Raw genomic sequence first — 19,240 nt, forward strand, 5'->3', positions numbered from 1 at the left:
AAATGCAGGAATTGGACAGCTCTGAGCAGCCAGCCCCATTTCTGCTCCTCTTCCTCCCAGGAACACGAGCAGGCAGGGATGGGCAAACCAGCACACGTGGCCAAACCCAAATAAGCTTGATTTCCTTAGGGATGCAGGCTAAAAATAATAATAAAAGCTCTTTATTTGCAGGGTGACTCCCCCTGCGCTGAGAGCAGAGCCTGCGTGCGGTGCTTGTGTTTCAATCAATAAAACTCAGCTCCACGCTGCTCCTAAGCCAGGTTTAACCACCTGGCACCAGTTTAGCTTGTTAGCACAAGTGGATTTTAGAAAGTTATCCTTTTTTAGCCAGCCCAGGACTGGTAGCCGTGGTTTGACCATGGTTTAGCCATGGTCCCACCAAGGTAAGCAGGAAGCCCCAGAAGAGCAGGAAGAGCTGTGTTGCCTTTTTTTCAAACTCACCTTGCAGTAATTAGAGTCCACGGCTGTAATTACTTTCTCATTTTGGTTTAATAATTGCCTCAGCCATCCCCACATGCCCCTCAGACTGGTGATGAGGGAGGCTCTGGCATCAGTAGGCATATGAAGTGTAGTGGTAAGCAAGGATTTCATTGGCTGGGTTCGATTTTTGGGCACCTCTGCTCTGCCCCCAAACTCCTGCTGGGTGAAAATGAAAATAAAGAAGGTTAAAAAAAACCCCAGAAGGATAAAAATGGTGATTAAAGGAGAGAAAAGGCCCTTTTGTCTCTTGCCCCAGTCCTGCCAAATGACAGCAGGAAGTGCTTGCACAGGGTCCCCTCCTTACAAGCAAAACTTTATTGGGTGGGGAGGTGTATTTTTATTTTTCATTCCCAGCTCTAATGTATGTTTTTAGGGAGGTGTGAGGAGCTGCTGCTTTCCTCCTGGAGGAAATGAGGGTGCAGCTCTGGGTGGTCTTCCAGAGGACTCCCCGTCCCCATTTCCAGCTCCCTCTGGACTTTTGGAAGGTTGTTGGATATAATTTATCTCCAAGGGGGTGGACACAACATTGTACACACATTATTGACATACACACGTTATTTCCCCCTCTCTTTTCCTGGGATTTGGGGAGTATTTTTGGGAGTATTCCCATGTATTTCAGGATGAGGCTCTGGGTGCCCCCCCAGGAAGGCACAGACTGTAGGAGGGGCATTCTTATTTTTCAATTCCAGCTCCAATGTATGTTTTTGTGGATATGTGAGGAGCTGCTACTCTCCTCCTGAAGGAAATGAGGGTGCAGCTCTGGGGGTCTCACAGAGGAGTCCCCCCCATCTCCAGCTCCCTCTGCACTTGTGGATATAATTTATCTCCGGGGGGGATGATGACATACACATATTATTGACATACACATATTATTGATGTACATACATTATTTCCCCCTCTCTTTTCCCGGGATTTTGGGAGTATTTTTGGGAGCATCCTGTATTTCAGTGGGAGGCTTTGGGTGCCCCTCGGGAAGGCACAGAGGGGTGCAGGGCTGCCGTGACTGATGGGCACCAATCCCCCACACCTCAAATTGAGCTGGGGCGGGCAGGTGTTCGCGCTCCTGCTTTGGGTGCCCCGTTGGGGCGGCGGCAGCTCCGGGAGGGGGGCGAGCATCACCTGAGGCAGGAGCATCACCTGAGGCAGGAGCATCCCCAGCGCGCCCTCACCCCGCGGGTGCGCGGCGCTCTGGGGAGGGGGCCATGCGCGCTCGTTCCTCCCCGCTGCGCGCAAGTTACTCCCCCTTTCCCCGGCACTTGGGCTCCCTCCCTCCCCTCCCTTCCCCCCCCGCTCCAAAAGCCGGGCTGCGCCGCCGAGGCTCCGCCAGTGAAGGCAGCGCTGCCGGGGGAGGGAGGAGCTGGGGGGGCGGCGATGGAGCGGAGCCGGCGGGCGGCGGCCTGAAGCCCCCGCCGGCAGCGGCAGCGGAGCCCGAGCCCGAGCCCACCCTGAGGAATGAGCGCTCTCCAGGCTGACCTGCTCCTGCTGCTGCTCGGCTGCCTCCTGCTCAGCCACGGTAGGACCCCGCACTTTGCGAGCGGGGCGGACCCCGGGGGGCTCCCCGGCTCGGGGTGGGGTGCGGGGGCTGCTGTGGGGGAGAAGGTGCGGGGGAGAGAGAGAGGGAGGATTGCAGAGTTGTTCCCCTCCTGCATCCCCGCCGAGGCGGCTTACCGTGCTTTCCTTTAAAAATAAGCGAAAAATCTTTAGTATGCAAATGAGTGCTTTCTGTTCCAGCTCGGTAAATCGGATCGTGTTTGTGTGTGTAAACACGGCTCGGCTGAGTAACAGCCCCCCCTGGCCCCCATCGCCGCCCGGTGCTTCCCCTGGTGCAGGAGGGCGATGGATGCTCAGTTTCGGTGCGGCGGAGGAGCCGCTCGGGCTGGCGGCAGCGGCTCCAGCCCGGGGACCGGAGCCTGCGGCTGTGCAGCCGGGCTGGGCAGCGATTTGTGCCGGGGGGTGTAAGGACAGAGAGTTGTTCCAATGCGGACAGCCCGGGGGAGGTGGGCACCCCGCGGGGGTGTCACAGCCCCAAGGCCACCTCCCCACGGCGCGGGCAGCAGCATGGGCATCGCAGGAATTCACCCCGCAACTTTACAACCTGCTTCATTCCCACGCAAAAAAATAACATTTAAAAAAAAATTTAAAAAGAAGGATTTGTGAAGGGGGTGCGTTTTGGGAAGCTGTATCTGGCACGCTGCTGTGTGCCTGCTCCCTGGACTATCTGTCACCTGTGGAGAACGCTGAGCTGCAGCCAGACCCCGGCTTCGCCTCTGTGCTGCTCATCCCCCCCAACGCCGGTGTCAAATCCCATCTGTGTCACGCCGCCGTGGCCCCCACGCCAGCTTTTGTGAGGGTACGGCTTGGGGATGCTTGGGAAAAAAAAGAAAAAGGGATAAAAAAACCCCAAACCCACGCAGCCAGTCCATCTGTTGATTAAATGAAGGATAAAACTTTTGGAGAGAGTAGTGCTTCTCCACGGGCAGCTGGTTTTTTGCTCAGCCAGACATCAGTGCTGAACATCCCCCACCACACGCTGGGTTTCACCCTATTCCCCGAGCAGGGATGCCTTGTTTGTGGTGTCTGTGCTCCTGGTTATCCTTCCCTCCTCTTTTCCTGGGCTCGGATGTGATGCTGGGCTCCTACACTGTCCTCCCTTCCCCTTTTCTCTTCCCCTCACTCTCTGCTTGTACTAATATTCCTTCGGGGAGAAAGCTGTGTTTGCATTTGCCTTTGCTGCTGCACAAAAGAAACCCACTGTGTCCTCCGTGTGGGTTTCTGGCTGAACAAATCTGAACTCTCCTGGTACAGCAGGGCAGCGCGGAGCCGGGCACGGCAGCGATCTGGGAGCTGCTCCGGCCTCCCTGCATCCCTCCCTGCTCACACGGACCCCATCAGTCCCTGCAGGTCAAATGGCACTTTGCTAGCGGAGCTGGAGAAGTTTGTGAGCAGGATCCAGCCGGGATTTGTTGGGTTCTCCCCCCGCTCCTTCCTTTTGTAGCCATGATTTTAATGTGGGTTAATGCACTTTTTAATAGCGCTGGCGCTGGGAAGCCACGGCAGCTCCTCGGCTCTGCTGCCTGAGCTCAGCTGGTTCGTCTCCTGCAGGATCGTGGTACCTGCTTATTCACGCCGGGTTAGGAGGCACAGAGAGTGCCTTGCAGAGCGTTTTCTCCGCTGGTTTCTCCCACAGGATGAGCCAGGAGTGTTTCTGTGGAGTTGCCGCTCTCCATGCGCGACAAAGGCGCCGTCGGCAGCGCCATGGCTCTTCCCGTGGGGTGAAACCATGCAGGGGATCCCTAAGAGGATTTAATGCATGGGATTCCTGCAGCCACACGGTGCTGAGGGGCAGGAAAGGCCTGGGTGCAGGTGCTGAAGCTGATTTTCCAGCAGGTGTTGTGTTTGCCTCCCCTCAAGCAGTGTCCAGATGTGGTGGCACTGGCTGGCTGTGACAAAGGTGTCCCTAAGGTGTGGGGATGGGACACCCCATTTAACTGTTTCAGGGGGGATGGCATGCTGTGTGGGTACCCACAGGGCAGCCCTGCCTTGCCCGGGAGGTGCTGGTGGTCCAAAACTCATTTCAAGGGACAGCTAAAATCACTTGGCTCTGCCCTGCCTTGCCCAGGCGGAGCTGGTGGTCCAAAACTCACTTCAAGGGACAACCTAAATCACTTGGCTCTGCCCTTCAGGAGTTTCAGGAGCTCCTTTTTGTGGGCAAGGTGCAGGCAGGGCTGTGTTTTCTTGTCAAAGTGGCTTGAAGGGATTTGCCATCATTAAATCCCCCAAGCCAAGGGCAGCAAGGCTGGAAGGATCACCTGTGCTGAAAACCTCACTTGGGATGTCTGGTCTGGACAGTACTTAACAAAAACTCTCCTTATCCCAAACCTCCCCAAAAGGACATTTTCCATTACGGGATTTGTACACCTGTGCCCTTGGGTTTGTATTTCATGGGCAGCCTGGTGATATCCTGGCATCCTGCTGTTCCTGCAGCCCGTGCAGGCTGGAATTTGGGCTTCCAGTGCAGCTGGCAGGAGGAGAAGCTGCTCTTTGCTCCTGTCTGGGGCTGTGCTGCACCTGGGCATGGCTCAGCCTGGGAGGGAGGAGGATCTGTCTCACAGCTCACTGCTCCAGGGGACCTGAGCAGAACAAATTGTCTTCCCTGGAGCATCTTGTCTTTGTCCCTTGCAAATTATGTGAAGCAGCCTGTGCTGGCTCTTTCTGAGTTGGTGGGTCAGTGCTCCAGGGTGGGTTTGCCCTGGTACCACTCACTCTTCCACCCCCTCCAGGCTGCCAGGGCCAGGCTTTGGTGGGAGGGAGAGAAAGTCCCAGCACCAGTGGCCTCCTGTGGAGATGGGATGTGTGGGACCCTTTGTGGGAAGGAACTGCTGCCGCCATGGATCTGCCTGCCTGGGGAATAACTCACCCATCCCTCCCCTGCTGCAGTGCCAGCCAAACTGGGGGAGGCTGGAAACAACTGGGGGAGGCTGGAGACAACTGGGGAAGGTGTCTCAGTGTGGGAGCTGGGGCTGTGGGGAGAGCAGCACTGAAGATGCACCTACAGCCACCCCCTCCTCTCACTGACCTGTACGAGGTGGATTTGGCAGCATCTTAAATTTACCTTGGATGGGAAGATTTCTGCCTGTCTAGGGCTCTCTTTCCAAAGGCATGTTTGCTTTCCCTCGGGGTGATGAATACCGAGTTCTCTGGGTGTTGCAGGGTATGTTTTTCTCCTTCACAGTTCACTTGGTTCCTCCCTGGAAGCAAATGCTTTACAATCTTCTGTCAGAGGGGCCCGTTAGCAGCAGCAGTGGCTCAACTTCCCACTGGCTCAGCAGCAGCCCCCAGGTGGAGAAGGGTGAAATTATGCTGATGAGAGAAACCAGGCCAATTCCACCCACCAACACTGATTAGGAGCAAGAGATGAGGATTTTCACATCTTGGGGGCGGTTAGTGGGCGATGGACAAGGTTTGGGGTGCTGGGAGTGTGTGTGTGCAAGAGCTGGGGCACTTGGGGGGTTTCAGTGTCTCACAACCATGAATCTGTCAGTGAAAAGCTTGGAAATCTGTAACTGTGGTCCCTGTTCCATGTTTATTCCTCCTGCCATGTGGGGAGCAGGGCAGCTTTGCCAGGAGTGTGTTGGGCTGTTCCCTAAGGCCAGCAGGGCACTGTCAGCACTGGGAGCTGTTCAGGAAGTACCAGGAGTGGAAGCACCCAGTGAGATATAAAAATGATGGTGAGGAAGAGCTCCTGAAGCCCAAGAGGTCACACCCCAGGTTATTCTGTGGTTCTGTGAACTGGAAATGGCTGAGCAGAAAGCAGAGGTGGTTTGGAAAGTGCTTTGTGAGGTGCTGCTGGTGGAAAGGTGCAGGCTTGGCTGGGGCAATGCATTCCCAACTGGGCTGCGTGGGAAAGAAACTGAAATACGCCTCAAGATAAAACTGGTGTGGTCCAGTCTGCGCTGTCCCAAAGGAATGGGGCAGAATTGCCTCACCCAACACCTGCTTTAACACAATTTAGGTTTCCCATCTCCCATCTGCACCTCCTGCAGTGAGAGCCACGTGAGGACCACTGATGACTTTGCTCAAATCAGCTTTTCTTGCAAGGTTTCAGCTCTCAGAAAAGCACAGGAGGCAGGAGCTGGGGTTTTGCTCAGGTGCCCTGTGCCAGAGGGAGGGGAGCTGGGCAGATGTTCCTCCTCAGATGTTCCTCCTCAGAGCTAACACCACGTCCCCACCAGCCTCCCCCTGCCAAGGTTAAGCAGAGGTGCCCAGGCAGTTTATGCACAGCACATCTCGGGCTGATGTCGATTATTTCTGTGCTTTCCTGTTGGTTTAGGGGACACCAACTGGAGTCTGAACGTGCCTAGAAATCCCTGACAGGTTCCCAGCACCGCGTGTCACCGGCTCCAGCCGCTCTGTAGTCGGACTGCAAACGTCAGGATAAAAAAGCTCCGTGCTCTTCTTTCTTTTGTAGCTGTAAATAAAGGGGGGAGAGGCCAATGTGCCCCTTAGGTTGTGAGCTGGCTGAGGATCAAGGGCTTTGAATAAACTGTTTTCTTCCTGTGAGCAGCCTGTGATGGAGAGTGTGGCTGCTCCAAAGCTCTGATTTAATGATCGGCTTTGCGAGTTTGTACAGTGCTGGGTGCAGGGGGCTTTATGGAAATGCTGCTGGAGAATTGGCTTTACATCACTTCCAGAATCTTTCCAGTAGGATTAAACAGCTTCTATTTATTTATTTATTTTCTTTAAAACCCAGCAAATTTATACCAACAATTGCTGAAGGCCCTAATTTATCTTCTGCTCAGGAGCAATACGAGTCTTTCCTTTGGCTTCATTGAGAGCCACCTCTGGCCAAAGAGAGCGACAGAGCCACAGTGACCATGTACAGGCTTATTGTATAAATCAATAGGTAGTGAAACAAATTGGTTGTAAATCAGTCTCTTATTTGCTGAGATTTAAGGCCTTTGGTGGAGCTGTGAGTTTTTGAGGCGGTCTGCCCTGCCTTCAGGGCTGGCACATGGCCTGGCTTTTGCAGGGATGTGGGAACCCAGTACTCATTTCAAACGTGCCAGGAGATGTGCAGGGTTTCCTGGCTGGGAAGAAATAAAGTTTAAAAGCTGTGCTCATCCTTCCAGGCAAAGGCTGAGCAGCAGGATCCTGGTGCTGCTCAGATCTCGGGGGTTTCCATTCCTCCACTGCACCTCATGGCACGTCTGTACTCCAGACTGCTCAAGGGGGAAGAGGAAAGTATCCATTTCTGAATTGTGCCTTGTGGTAGGACAGAGAAAATGCTGGGATTTGGTCTTGGAAACGGTGGCCTTACAGATGTCCTGGTTCAATATGCCCTTTGAGTGTAGCCCAGCCTGTTTATTCATTGCCTGGCTGGCAAGACCCACACTCGAGTGTTTGCCTTTCCCTGGTGGCAGCAGCAGCCTCCAAAGTGGAGCAAAGGAGCTGGAGGTCACTTGGCTGTTACATGGCTCTTCTTTTTACCGACTTGCATTAAACAGCTTAAATCTAAATGTGCTTTTAGTGCCTGTGAGCGATGGGCTCTGGGCGTCCTGCCTCGGGTAGTGTCACATGCTGGGGAAGTGGGAGGTGGAACACTCACATTGTTAAATTCAGATGCTAACTTGGGGATAAGATCTTGTCTTAATGTGTTCATTCAACTCCCCCACTCGCAACAAAAGCTACAGCAGCTCTTGGTCTGCTGCATTTGGGGTGGAGCAGGATGTAATTGGTTTTTGAGGGCTTTGCCATAACTGCTGCTCATTAACCATTGATGCAGGCACGGTCAGACTTTCAACTCGGATAATAGATGCTGTCTTTTGTTTGCAATTACTTTGCGTTGGGTGGAATTGCCTCGAAGTTTTCACATGTGTGTGGTCGTGTGGTGGCTAATTCACCTCCTCAGGGCTGCTGGATTTATGTTCTGGGCTCTGGGGCTGTCATGCTCAATATGAGGCAAAGGCAGTGGTGAATGCCCTGCCTGGCTGGGCCGGGGCTGGGAGGATGTTCAGCACCTCCTGAATGTTTTAGGAGTCTTCTGGGTGAGCAACCCCAACGCAGTGGGAGGGGAAATAACAGAGAAAATGTTCAATAATGTGGTTTTTCTGAGGAGTTGTGCCCAGCAGGATATGCCCTGCAGGTGAGATGAGCCCTGCTAATTATGAAATATGCACCAATGGTGGAAGGGATTGGCTCCTCAAACTCCTCCATGGATGAGGATCAATCTTTGTGCTGTGGGCCTATGTAAGCATGGAATATATGTGAGTGGAAGAAGCTACAGGGTTTGGAGTCCCACCTTGTATTTTGGGCAGGTTGTCATTAACTTTATATCACCTAACTCGTTAAAAGGTCAGAAAGGAAAGGCCTGATTCCGATGGTGGAAGGGATGGACTCCTCGATCCTCCTGATTCTGATGGTGGAAGGGATGAGCTCCTCAAACTTCCCCATGGATGAGGGATCAATCTTTGTGCTGTGGGCCCCGTATAAGCATGCAATATAAGTCAGTGGAAGCAGCCACAGGGTTTGGAGTCCCACCTTGCATTTTGGGCAGCTTATCATTAACCTTACATCACCTAACTCGTTAAAAGGTCAGAAAGGAAAGGCCTGATTCCCTCTCAGGTCCTGTTGTCCCGTCCCCCTCCCACCCCAGCATAAATGAGTATTCAAGCAGTCTGCTGCCAGTCAGTGAATGTCAATATTGGATAAGTGTTTCCTTTATATCACTGCAATTTAGCATAAGCTGCTTGGAAACAAATGTCTTCCATAAGCATGAGGTGTTTCAGTAAGTACACAGTCAACATTACTATGAGGATTAAATAAATGTCAGCCCCACTTGTATGCTCAGCAGCGAGTTAAGACAGCCGAACTTGCATAATGGCCAGCACGGCAGGAACAGCAGCAGGGATTTGGAGAGTCTCTGGAAAAAGTGGGATGGAAGGAGCTGCTTTGGATGGATCTGAAGCCCCTGGGTCAGGAGGGGATGTGGAGACAGGTGCAGGAGCTCCTTAGATGATGGGAAGGAATCCTTTCTATGGGAGTGGTGAGACTCTGGCACAGAGGAGATGTGCCCTGGGAGTGCCAGGGTGGATGGGAACCTGAGCAGCCTGGGATTGTGAATGTCACTCCTGGCCATGGGATGGAATGAGATGCATTCACCCTTCTGATTCTGTGGTGTGGAGTGCAAAGAGATGCATGGAGCTTCCTTCTGGACAACCAGGCCTGCTCATTCTTTGGTGCTGGCTGCAAACCAAAGATGAAAATGTGGTTTGGCCAATATTGGCTGGGTCTGGTGAGGCTGCTGGCCCAGGAGGAGCAGGCTACTCCTGCAGATCTGCCCAGTGCTCGGCTGGATCTGTCTCTGCCTTTCCCAGTGCTAACTTGGAGTTGTTGGCTGCAGCTGGTGAGGCCAAGGATAAGGCTCAGCTGTCACTGCTGTGTGACAAACTGCGAGCCCTGATTCAGCTCCAGCTCAAGGCTTCCCAGAGCCACAGAGATGAGGAAAGGGTGGCACTGGTCCATGCTGGCAGCACTGTGGGGCCTTCAGGGAGATGGTCACCTCTGGCTGCTCTGTCTTCAGGTGTTGGGTGGGAGTTTCTCTCTGCCCAACAGGAAAAGGACTCTGGCTTCTCTAAAGAGATTTAAATCCAGCCAGCACATGGAGATGTTGCTGAGGCAGCCAAGGCTTGAATCTTTCCCTCAAGCTGTGTCTGCAGGAAAACCCTGCTCTTCTCCACTCCTCACTTTGCATCTTCACCTGTCACCCCGAGGTGTCACTCGGTGCTGTCTCAAGTTCTGCCAGCGAGGAGCAAACCCAGTGAGCGTGGTGGGGGCTGAGCTGGCCGTGCTTCCATCCCAACCATGCAGAACCGCTGCTCTCTCCCCAGCTGGCAAGGCGCTGACTGCAGCCACTTGTTCCCAGCTGCACAAAAATAACCGGAGACAAAATCGTTATCACTCACATGAGCCTTATCAGCTCCTCTGATGTCTGTGGCTGTCTCTGCCCTGCGAGCACTCATTCCCCATGGTGTGTGTGTTTAGTGCCGGTTCCAGGTGATCCCAACCACAGCTTTCCCGAGGATTTTCGCCTCCTCACCTGCGCGGTTCCAGCGCTGGAGGAGCAGGGCAGGACATGGGGATGTCCTGGAGAGCCGGGGGTGCACGGGGAGGGAATGCTCCAGTGCTGTGTCCCCGATCCAGGTCACCTGGAGGGAATGCCCGAGTGCTGTGTCCCCGATCCAGGTCACCTGGAGGGAATGCCCGAGTGTCCTGGCCCCAAACCCACTCACCTGGAGGGAATATCTGAGTGTTGTGGCCCGATCCAGGTCACCTGGAGGGAATGCCCGAGTGTTGTGGCCCGATCCAGGTCACCTGGAGGGAATGCCCGAGTGTCCTGGCCCCAAACCCACTCACCTGGAGGAAATATCTGAGTGTTGTGGCCCGATCCAGGTCACCTGGAGGGAATGCTCGAGTGTTGTGTCCCCGATCCAGGTCACCTGGCGGGAATGCCCGAGTGTCCTGGCCCCAAACCCACTCACCTGGAGGGAATATCTGAGTGTTGTGGCCCGATCCAGGTCACCTGGAGGGAATGCCCGAGTGTTGTGGCCCGGTCCTGGTCACCTGGCTGGAATACCCGAGTATTGCGGCCCCGAACAGGTCACCTGGAGGGAATGCCCGAGTGTTGTGTCCCCGGTCCCGGTCACCTGGCAGGTCTCACCCTCAGTGTTGCCGTTCAGCCTGGCGGTGGCAGTAGCTGCGCTCGCATGGAGGAGCCGAGCGCTCCGCTCGCACCTGCCCGTGTCACCTCCTCGCAAAGGGACAAGGTGACCGCGGGGCTCCGGGGGTGCTGAGGGCACCGAGCCTGGCCTGGAGCTCCGCAGCTACGGCCAGTCCCTCGGATTGGAGAGGGTGTTTGGGTGCTGGGCTGGGAGGAGAGCTGGGACCCTCTGAAGGTGCCACCCCAGTGCGGGGTTGGACACTTGAGGTGACCCTGCCTGGAGCACACCGTGTGTGAGAGCCGTGGACTGCTCTGCAGGGGAAGGGCCAGGGGATGGGAGGGTGTCACAGACATCTTTAACGAAAAATCCTTTCCTTAGGCTTTTTCCTCCTGAGAAGCTGAGAGACCTCAAGAACAAAATGTAAACAATGGTTATCTGCTGCTGTGGAATGCAACAGGTGCATCTGGGATTGGTCTCATGTGGTTGTTTCTAATTAATGGCCAATCACAGTCAGCTGGCTTGGACTCTCTGTCTGAACCACAAACCTTTGTTATCATTCCTTCTTTTTCTATTCTTAGCTAACCTTCTGATGAAATCCTTTCTTCTATTCTTTTAGTATAGTTTTAATATAATATGTATCATAAAATAATAAATCAAGCCTTCTGAAACATGGAGTCAGATCCTTGTCCCTTCCCTCATCCTTGGACCCCTGTGAATAGTCACAGGAGGGGACTTGGGGCTGTCTGACCCAACTCTGAGCCCCCCCAAAGCAATAAATGCACCCAAGGGGTCTCTCCCCTCCATGAGCAGCTCCACCCCTCTGTGGATCCTGTGGGATACCCTGCAGCAGGGAATGGCTGCTGCTCCTGGTCCATTCTCGCTCCCTCCCCTGAGCTAATCCCCGGAGTGTGATTCAACACTCGCCTCTTTTCCTTCTGGCTGTGTCTTTAATAAGCCAGGAGTGACGGGGCCACCCCCCATCCTCCACAAGTGCCTGAGAAACAGAACCAACAGATGCTAAAATTAGGCACAGCTGTTTGCAGCGTTTTGTCCTCCCGATCACAGAGTCTGACACTGTCTGTGCTTATTCCTCATCTTGTCCAGACACTGAAAAGGTTTAAGATATCAAAGCTTGGAGTGGCTGTAAATTAACTCTTTCTGTCTGAGCTGAAGCTTGACTTACTGATAGTAGATTTCTTGTGATTTCCTTTATTTGCCCTTCTAGTAATAGGAATTGCCAGGTATTCTCTCTGTACCCGGGAGACAACACTGCTGGTTTGGGCTGCTCAGGAGCTTCCCCACCAGGGACCAGGGGAACATCTTCGGTCCTGCTGTCCCTCAGCCTTTATGTGCCTAAACCCTGTTCTATGTTCACCCTGTTCACCCACCCCAGCATCCAAACCCTGTTCTACGTGCAGCTTGGACAACCTCTGCAGCCCAGCTCAGCCTCTAAAGCTGTCCCAGTCCAGCCCCACATCCTGGCCATGATCATCTGCTCTTGCCTTGGTGAGGGGGAAGGTTTTCTGGGCATTTTTGGTACACACAGGCTGTGTGCTCCTGGTTTGGGTGTCGGGGTGGGTGTCACCCCAGGGCTGCTCTCTCCCTCCCTGCCAGGTGTGTTTGGCCTGGCAGTGGCTGTAGGGAGCATTTTGGGAGGAGGTGCCCGTCTCTGTCACCTGCCACCCCTTGGAAAACATCCGTTCCCCTCCACTGGGGTGGCACCAAAGTGGAGCTGTAGCACTCTGGAAAGGGCAGCAGGAGGGATTTCATGGCAGAGCAGAAATGTCTTTTCTGTCAAGCCTGGAGCAGTGTACATGTCCCTGCTGACAGATCTGCGCTGATGGCAGCAGCACAGCTCTGGGGCTGCCTGTGTCAGGGTCTGCACGGGGTTGTGAGTCTGAGGGGTCTTTTCTGTCTCTGTGTCTCTCTCCCGAGGCAGCGGCGCCTGCTGAAGATTCCTCTTGCTCCGGTCATGCTTAAAATGATAATGTTGGTTTAAGATAGACACTTGTGATAAACCGGGGAACACGGCGCCCTTTGAAATCCTGAAAGCTCTCTCTCATCAAGAGGGCTGGCTGGAAAGGCAGAGCCAGAGCTTTCCAGGCTGTTCACATTGCCACAGTTCCCTGCTGACCTGCTCCTAAGGATGCTGTGCCTCAAAGAGCTGCCACCCTCACCCTCCTCCCCTCCTGGTGTCTGCCACACCTGGGCAGCACCTCTGTGCAGCTTCCTCTGGCCTCCCCAAACTGCCTCTTTTCACTCTCTCTGTGCTGGAAGCAAATCAGGAGGGGAAGTGCTAAAGAAAGGCTGATTTTCCCTGGGGAGGAGTAGGGGTGGTGGGGAAGAGTGAAACATCTCAAGGAAAAGCACCACGAGCAAGTGCCAAGGGGTTGACATGCCTTGGTGATGTCTTTGCAGGGGAGGTTGGAGCAAACCTTTCATCCAGCACTCTGATTTTTCCCTGCAGCAGGGAGGTTTCTCCCCGTGGTTTGGCTTTATCCCAAGGATAGACAGAAATCCGTGCAGTGCTTTAACCCCTGCAAGTTTCTGCTGACTCGAGCAGATCGGAGTTGTTGTCCCAGTGGGAGCATCTTGTTCAAAATCAGGAAGAAAAGTTGAACTTTTGAAACTTGTAGAGCACGAAACATCCAAGAGTTAGGGATTGGAGACTTGGAAGTAGACTTGGCAAAATACCACGTTTTGATATCTGAAATTTTAACATGGAGTGTAGGAAGGGTTTTTTGCACAAAGGATGTTGAGTATCCCTGTGGTGGGTGAAGGGGAAACTGTTGTAAAAATCATTTGTCTGCTGATTGCTGGTTTTTTTCTGGGACTTGGAAATGGATTTCAGGTCTCTTCTTGCCTTTGGCCTGGCCAGTGAGCCACCGTGGTGGCTCTCTGAACATCCCAATTTGTCACAGGATATTGAATTCTAAACCAGTGTTAATCTGATCTGTGTGTCTGTAAAGCATCTTGTGTTGGGTTTGATAAAATTAGGTTTTATTGTCTAACACAGTTTATTTCTCTTGGTCTGCTTGCGTGCTTTTATTGCCTGTTCTGCTCTGCACCACGAGGCCATCGTGTGCCAGCATCTGCCTCACTTGCACAGCTCTGAAAGCACCTTAAAACCAGCCCCTAATTATTGGAAATATGGAAAGACTCTGAGGGTGCCAATGATATCAGTCTGGCACTGGTGCATTGAGCAGGTAAAGAAAGGACCTAAGAGGCAATTGAAGAGATTGATGGGCAGTAATGGGGATAATTGTAATTTTTGTCCTGTGTTTTTAATAAAGTGATTGACGACAGGCACAGCTGGAGCCCCCGTGCGGGGACCAAGAGATGCAGTTAAATTACAGAGGCTTCTTAACTTAATGAGGCCAGGTAATAAAAACGAGGCATAATGAGCAAGGTATAATAGTACTATTATCCTTAAAGTGCTCTCACCCAGGGCTGAACAGGGAGATCTTGGGATGAGCTCACTGCAGGAAGGGCTTTGCTCCCTGGGGAAGGATCTGGAATGGAAACCTGGGAAGGATACTGGGTGATCCCATTGGGAGGAAGGGCTTTCCTTACTGGGGAAGGATCAGCAGTGGGAGACTTGGAAAGAACGCTGGGTGATCCTACTGGGAGGAAAGGCTTTCCTTATTGGGGAAAATGAGGAGTGGGAGACTTGGGAAGGCTGTTGGGTGATCATAGTGGGAGGAAGGGCTTTCCTTACTGGGGAAGGATCAGGAGTGGGAAACTTGGGAAGGATAGTGGGTGATCCTGCTGGGAGGAAGGGCTTTCCTTACTGGCCAAGATGAAGAGTGGAGACTGGGAAAGAATGCTGGGTGATCCTACTGGGAGGAAAGGCTTTCCTCCCTGTGGAAGGATCAGGAGTGGGAGACTTGAGAAAGCTGTTGGGTGATCATGCTGGGAGGAAGGGCTTTCCTTACTGGGGAAATATCAGGAATGGGAAGAATTTTGGGTGATCCCATTGGGAGGAAGAACTTTGCTCTCTGGGGACGGATAAGGAATGGGAGACTTGGGAAGGATATTGGGTGATTCCCGCTGGGAGGAAGGGCTTTCCTTACTGGGGAAATATCAGGAGTGGGAAGAATACTGGGTGATCTCACTGGGAGGAAAGGCTTTCCTCCCTGGGGAAAATGAGGAGTGAGAGATTTGGGAAGGATATTGGGTAGCCAAGTGCTAACCCAGGACTCAATAAGCAGGTGGAGCACCACCTGGTTGATCCTCCCCGTGCTTCTGGTTGTATTTGTGAGGTTTGAGGCAGCTCTGTTCCAGGTTTTATTCACTTCTTGTAACCCCATGTGGCCCTTGTTGCTACTCAGATGACATGGCCAGAGGGTCAGACTTTGTGACATGAAGGAAAAGCAATGAAAATGTGAAATGTAACAGCCTGGAGGGAGGATGTGCAGGGAGTTGGTGGATGGGCTCAAGAAGGTTGGCCAGGGCTGCACCAGGCTCGTGCCACACCTTGGTTTGGAGCCTTGGCAGGGAGGCTGCAGCAGCTGGATTGGGACCTTGGTGGGGGTGGAGATGGGAAGAGGATTAGTGTCTGCAGAGCAGTTGGGTGTCTGCTGCTGCTAAATGTGGTTAAACTTGAGCGACTCCTAATCTAATAATGAAAGGAAGAGAAATAAGTGTTCTCAGTGATGCATGCCCCTCACGGTAAGTACTAATTGAAAACAGATATTTACTTTAAAATGAAAATGTAATACGATAATGGTGGGTTGAGAATTTCACACACGTAGGAGGGAGAGATGAACATGCACAGCTTCCCATCTGCTCTGCCTGGGCTTGGAGTGTCCCTGGGGGCAGGATCTCCCACACCACCACCTGGACAAAGGGCCTGGGGCTTGGGCTGGAGCAGAGCTCAGCCTTACTCAGCTAAAATCAGCTTCACTGGGGGTCTCTTGAGCTGATCTTGGTCTGCAGAAGCTGCGCTTCTGTCTTTCCTCCCACACCTTGCAGAGCCTTCCCAGCCAAATCTCCATGGGAAGGAGAGGTGGGGTAGACTGGGGGAGCATCACCTCCCTTGTCACTGAGATGGGGACAGTGGTGGTGACCCCTTCCTGATGGTCTCTGCTGCTTGAGACGCCCCTTGCTGCCCCTTTCTGGCTGTCCTGACCCATTTCCCTGGCTTGGTGGGTGGGCCTGGCTAATGCTGCCTTTTGGGGGCTGCTGAGGAGCGCTGGGGACACCTTTGCTCTCTCAGGCCAATCTAAATGGATGCTGATCCCTTGGGGAAACTCTTGGCTATGAGTGCAGAGACTACAGCCCCTGTTGGTGTCTGTCTGTCCTCCCCTCCTCTCCCTGAGCCACTTTCCAGCCATTGCTCCAGAGCTGGGGTCAGGATGCTTTTCCAAGTGCTTGGGGTCAGGATGCTTTTCCAAGTGTTTGTACCAAAGCTCAGTGCAGCGTGACTGGTGCCCATTAAAGGATCCTCCCCAACAAGAGCCCCCCCAGCGCTGGAATCTTCTGAGGGAAGTAGCCTGGCCCTAATCCCTTTGTGCAGAGTTCCTGCTTGTTTCTTCCTATGGGTGCATTTGTATAATTTGCATCTTGCACTCTGATCGTATGCATAGAATTCAAATTGAAATGGGGCTTGAATGCATTTGCATGCTAATGAGGCGGTGGCTTTATTTATTTATTTGGAGCCCTCTCAAGCAGGCAGCCGTGTGTTGGGGAGCAGCTCGTGCAGCTGTCCTGCTGACAGAGCTCTGTGGCAGCTGAGGAGCCTCAGTTCTGTCCCAAGACTCATTTGCCCCCTGTGCCTAAGCAGGTGAGGCTGGTGGGCTCTGGTGGGGAGATCAAGAGTTCCAGCTCCCTGCACTACCCAGAGATGCCTCTTTAGGTCATCTTTAGGTTTGGGTGCAGCCAGCACGAGCACTGATGGTGACTGCAGAGCTCCAGGGCAGAACAACCACAGCCTGTCCCCATTCTCTCCCTGACTTTGGGGTGTTACCCACAGCTCCCTGTGCTCCTCCTCTCTGTTATGGGGCTGTTATTGCTGGTGTCCTTGGGCACCCGCCCTGGGATGGGCCCTGGGCTGTGCTGCCCATCCATCCCCAGCTGCCCTTGGTGCTGCTGTGCCCCCTCAGCAGGAGCCTCCCAGGCTCTTGCAAAGCAATAGTGAAGAAAGTTTGGAAACGTTAAGAAGGAGAAGCCAAGGGCTGGGAGAAAATCAGTTCCCAAAACTCCACAGCGTTACTGGGAGGAAAGAGAGAGAAAGACACCGGAGCCTGTGAGTTGCAGCATGGAGTCCCTTTGTGCCCCACAGACACACCCAGGGCACAGCTCAGTGCCAGCCTTTCCATGCCAGCCCTCCCTCTCCAGTGACTCCTGCTGCAGCTGAGCTCCTGGCTGGCACAGGGAGCACTGGCCAAGCCAGGGCTCCTGAAATGGCAGCAGGAATTGGGTCACATTGCCATGCCCCAGGAGAGGGAGTTTCTTTCAGAGCAGTCTGGCTTCCAGTTATTATTTTATAGAGGATGTTAGAGGTTGATAAGGGAGCTGTTCTGACTGCCAGTGGGGCTTATTTGGGGCTTATTGTGTGCTCCAGTTTGTATTTTAATATAGTCAAAGGTGACTTACAACTTTAATATTAATTTTAAAACCGATTGCTCGAGTTGGTTTTTTATCTACGTTAAACCAGATTAATCTCAGCCTCCCTTGATCCTGTTGGTAGCTTTTCTCTCCCTGGCTGGAGCCACACGTGGTCTGTGTTGCACCAACAAAAGCTGAGGAGGAAGATGTTTTTGTGGCAATAAATAATTGTCGCAGGGCTGCTTTTCTTCCAGAGAAATCTCGTCTCTACGAGCTCAACAATGGCATCAGTGGGAGCTCTTGCTTTTGTCCAAGGCTCTCCTCCTGAGCGTGCAGAGCGGGGCTTTGCTGAACAACACCTGGCTTTGTGCTTCCCATAGACAGCTCCTCCCTGCTGTTGTGTTTCTCCTTGGTTTTCCAGGCACTCCAGAATCCATCTCCTCCTGTGCTGCTTTGTGCTCTGGCTTTACAATTCCTGGCACACTGGCTCTGCTGCTCGCTGGATGTTTTGTGCCCACAATATTCTGTGGGTAGGGGAGGTGGCTTTGGGACAGCAGGCTGTGTGGAGCTGGGGTTGGATCCTTGTCCTGTTTCTGGCTCCTTGGGCACCCTTGGGCAAGGCTGGAGGAGCCAAGAGCAGCCAGAGCTTGGTGATGTTCTGCCTCTGGGTGCCGAGTTCCTGGTGGTTTGGGCATTTGTTGGTATTTTGAGTAAATGTGATACCTCTTAAGGTGGCCATTTAGGTACCCAAAACTGAGCTGCTCTCAGCAAAATTCAGCATTAAGCTGGGCTGCCCCAAGTGCAGGCTGGTGCTGTCCAGCAGTTTTCCAGGCAATGCCAGAAGGGTTTGATTTGGAAGAGACCATAAAGCCCACCCAGTTCCACTCCCTGCCACAGGTAGGGACACCTTCCACCAGACCAGGTTGCTCTGAGCCCTGTCCAAGCTGGCCCTGAACACTTCCAGGGATGGGGACTCCCAAATGATGTGGTTTAAGTGAATCCCCTTGACATGACTGTTGGATTTGATGACCTTAAAGACCTTTCCAGTCCTAACAATTCCATGATTCTCCGACATCTGCAGGACACTCAGTGACCCATCATGCTGCTCTAGATGCTCTGTATCTCAGAGCATCCTTGTTGGTGCTGCCAGCCTGTGGAGCACTGGGGGGTGCTTGATCTTTGTAGTTAGAAGAAAAGGATCAGAGTCATAGCCCTGGACCCTTGTGGTCATAAAGCTTCACGTCCTGAGCATTAACCAGGCCAGCCTGGTACCAGTGGCACCAGTGAAATCACCCAAATGCTGAGTTTACAGTATTCCTGTACCCCTGGGAATGATTGCTGGAATCAAATGCTCTGTAAACAGCCTTTAAATTTTCATGGTTTGTGTGTGGAAAAGCACTTCACTGATGGTCCATGTTCTCCAAAATACCTCCCAAATGCTGCCTGTACAGTTTCTCCTGCCAGCCTTACAAAGAGCTGCGTTCCAGAGATTGTTATTCCATGCACAGTGCTGTAAATAAACACGCTGGACTGGTGGGCTGGAATCCGAATGAGCCGAGTGGATCTGACAGTGGCACGTGGGGGGAACTGAGGCACGGCAGGCTGATGTGACATCCATGAGAGTTGGTGTCGCAACCTGGGGGAAAACAGAGGGATTTGTGTGCTGTATCTGCCCCTGGTCTGTCTGTTCTGCTGTTTCAGCCCGAGGTGGGGGAGCACCAGGTACCGAGATAAGACAGTGATAAGACTGTGGACCCAATAAAGGCAAGACTTGACTCGTGTGAGAACGCGGAGCAGCAGCCGCATAAATCCCATTTGTTTTACATTTCAGAGCTTAATGAGACAGAAATCGCATGGCAATTGTCACATGTGAAGGCAGAGATTGCCGGTTTGCATTTAACTAAAGCAAGCACCGTATGCAGCACGGGGATCCTCACTCCTGCAAACGGCTCAGCACCAATCCTGGCTGGAAATAACCAACCCCCCTGGCTGGA

At 53.1% G+C, this 19,240-nt stretch overlaps 1 protein-coding gene across 3 annotated transcripts in view; it reads left to right on the forward strand.

Moving 5' to 3' along the window:
* Positions 1–1,785: 1,785 nt before the first annotated feature.
* KIRREL3 (kirre like nephrin family adhesion molecule 3) overlaps positions 1,786–19,240 on the forward strand; it is a 414,805-nt gene continuing 397,350 nt past the window's right edge. For all 3 annotated transcript variants that reach the window (XM_058041431.1, XM_058041433.1, XM_058041434.1), the window contains exon 1: positions 1,786–1,993. In XM_058041431.1, coding sequence (XP_057897414.1) covers positions 1,933–1,993 — 61 coding nt within the window. In that variant the 5' untranslated portion in view covers positions 1,786–1,932. The remainder of the gene's footprint in view (positions 1,994–19,240) is intronic.

This window comes from Melospiza georgiana, chromosome 27 (genome assembly GCF_028018845.1).
Source record: "Melospiza georgiana isolate bMelGeo1 chromosome 27, bMelGeo1.pri, whole genome shotgun sequence".
NCBI classification, from domain to species: domain Eukaryota; kingdom Metazoa; phylum Chordata; class Aves; order Passeriformes; family Passerellidae; genus Melospiza; species Melospiza georgiana.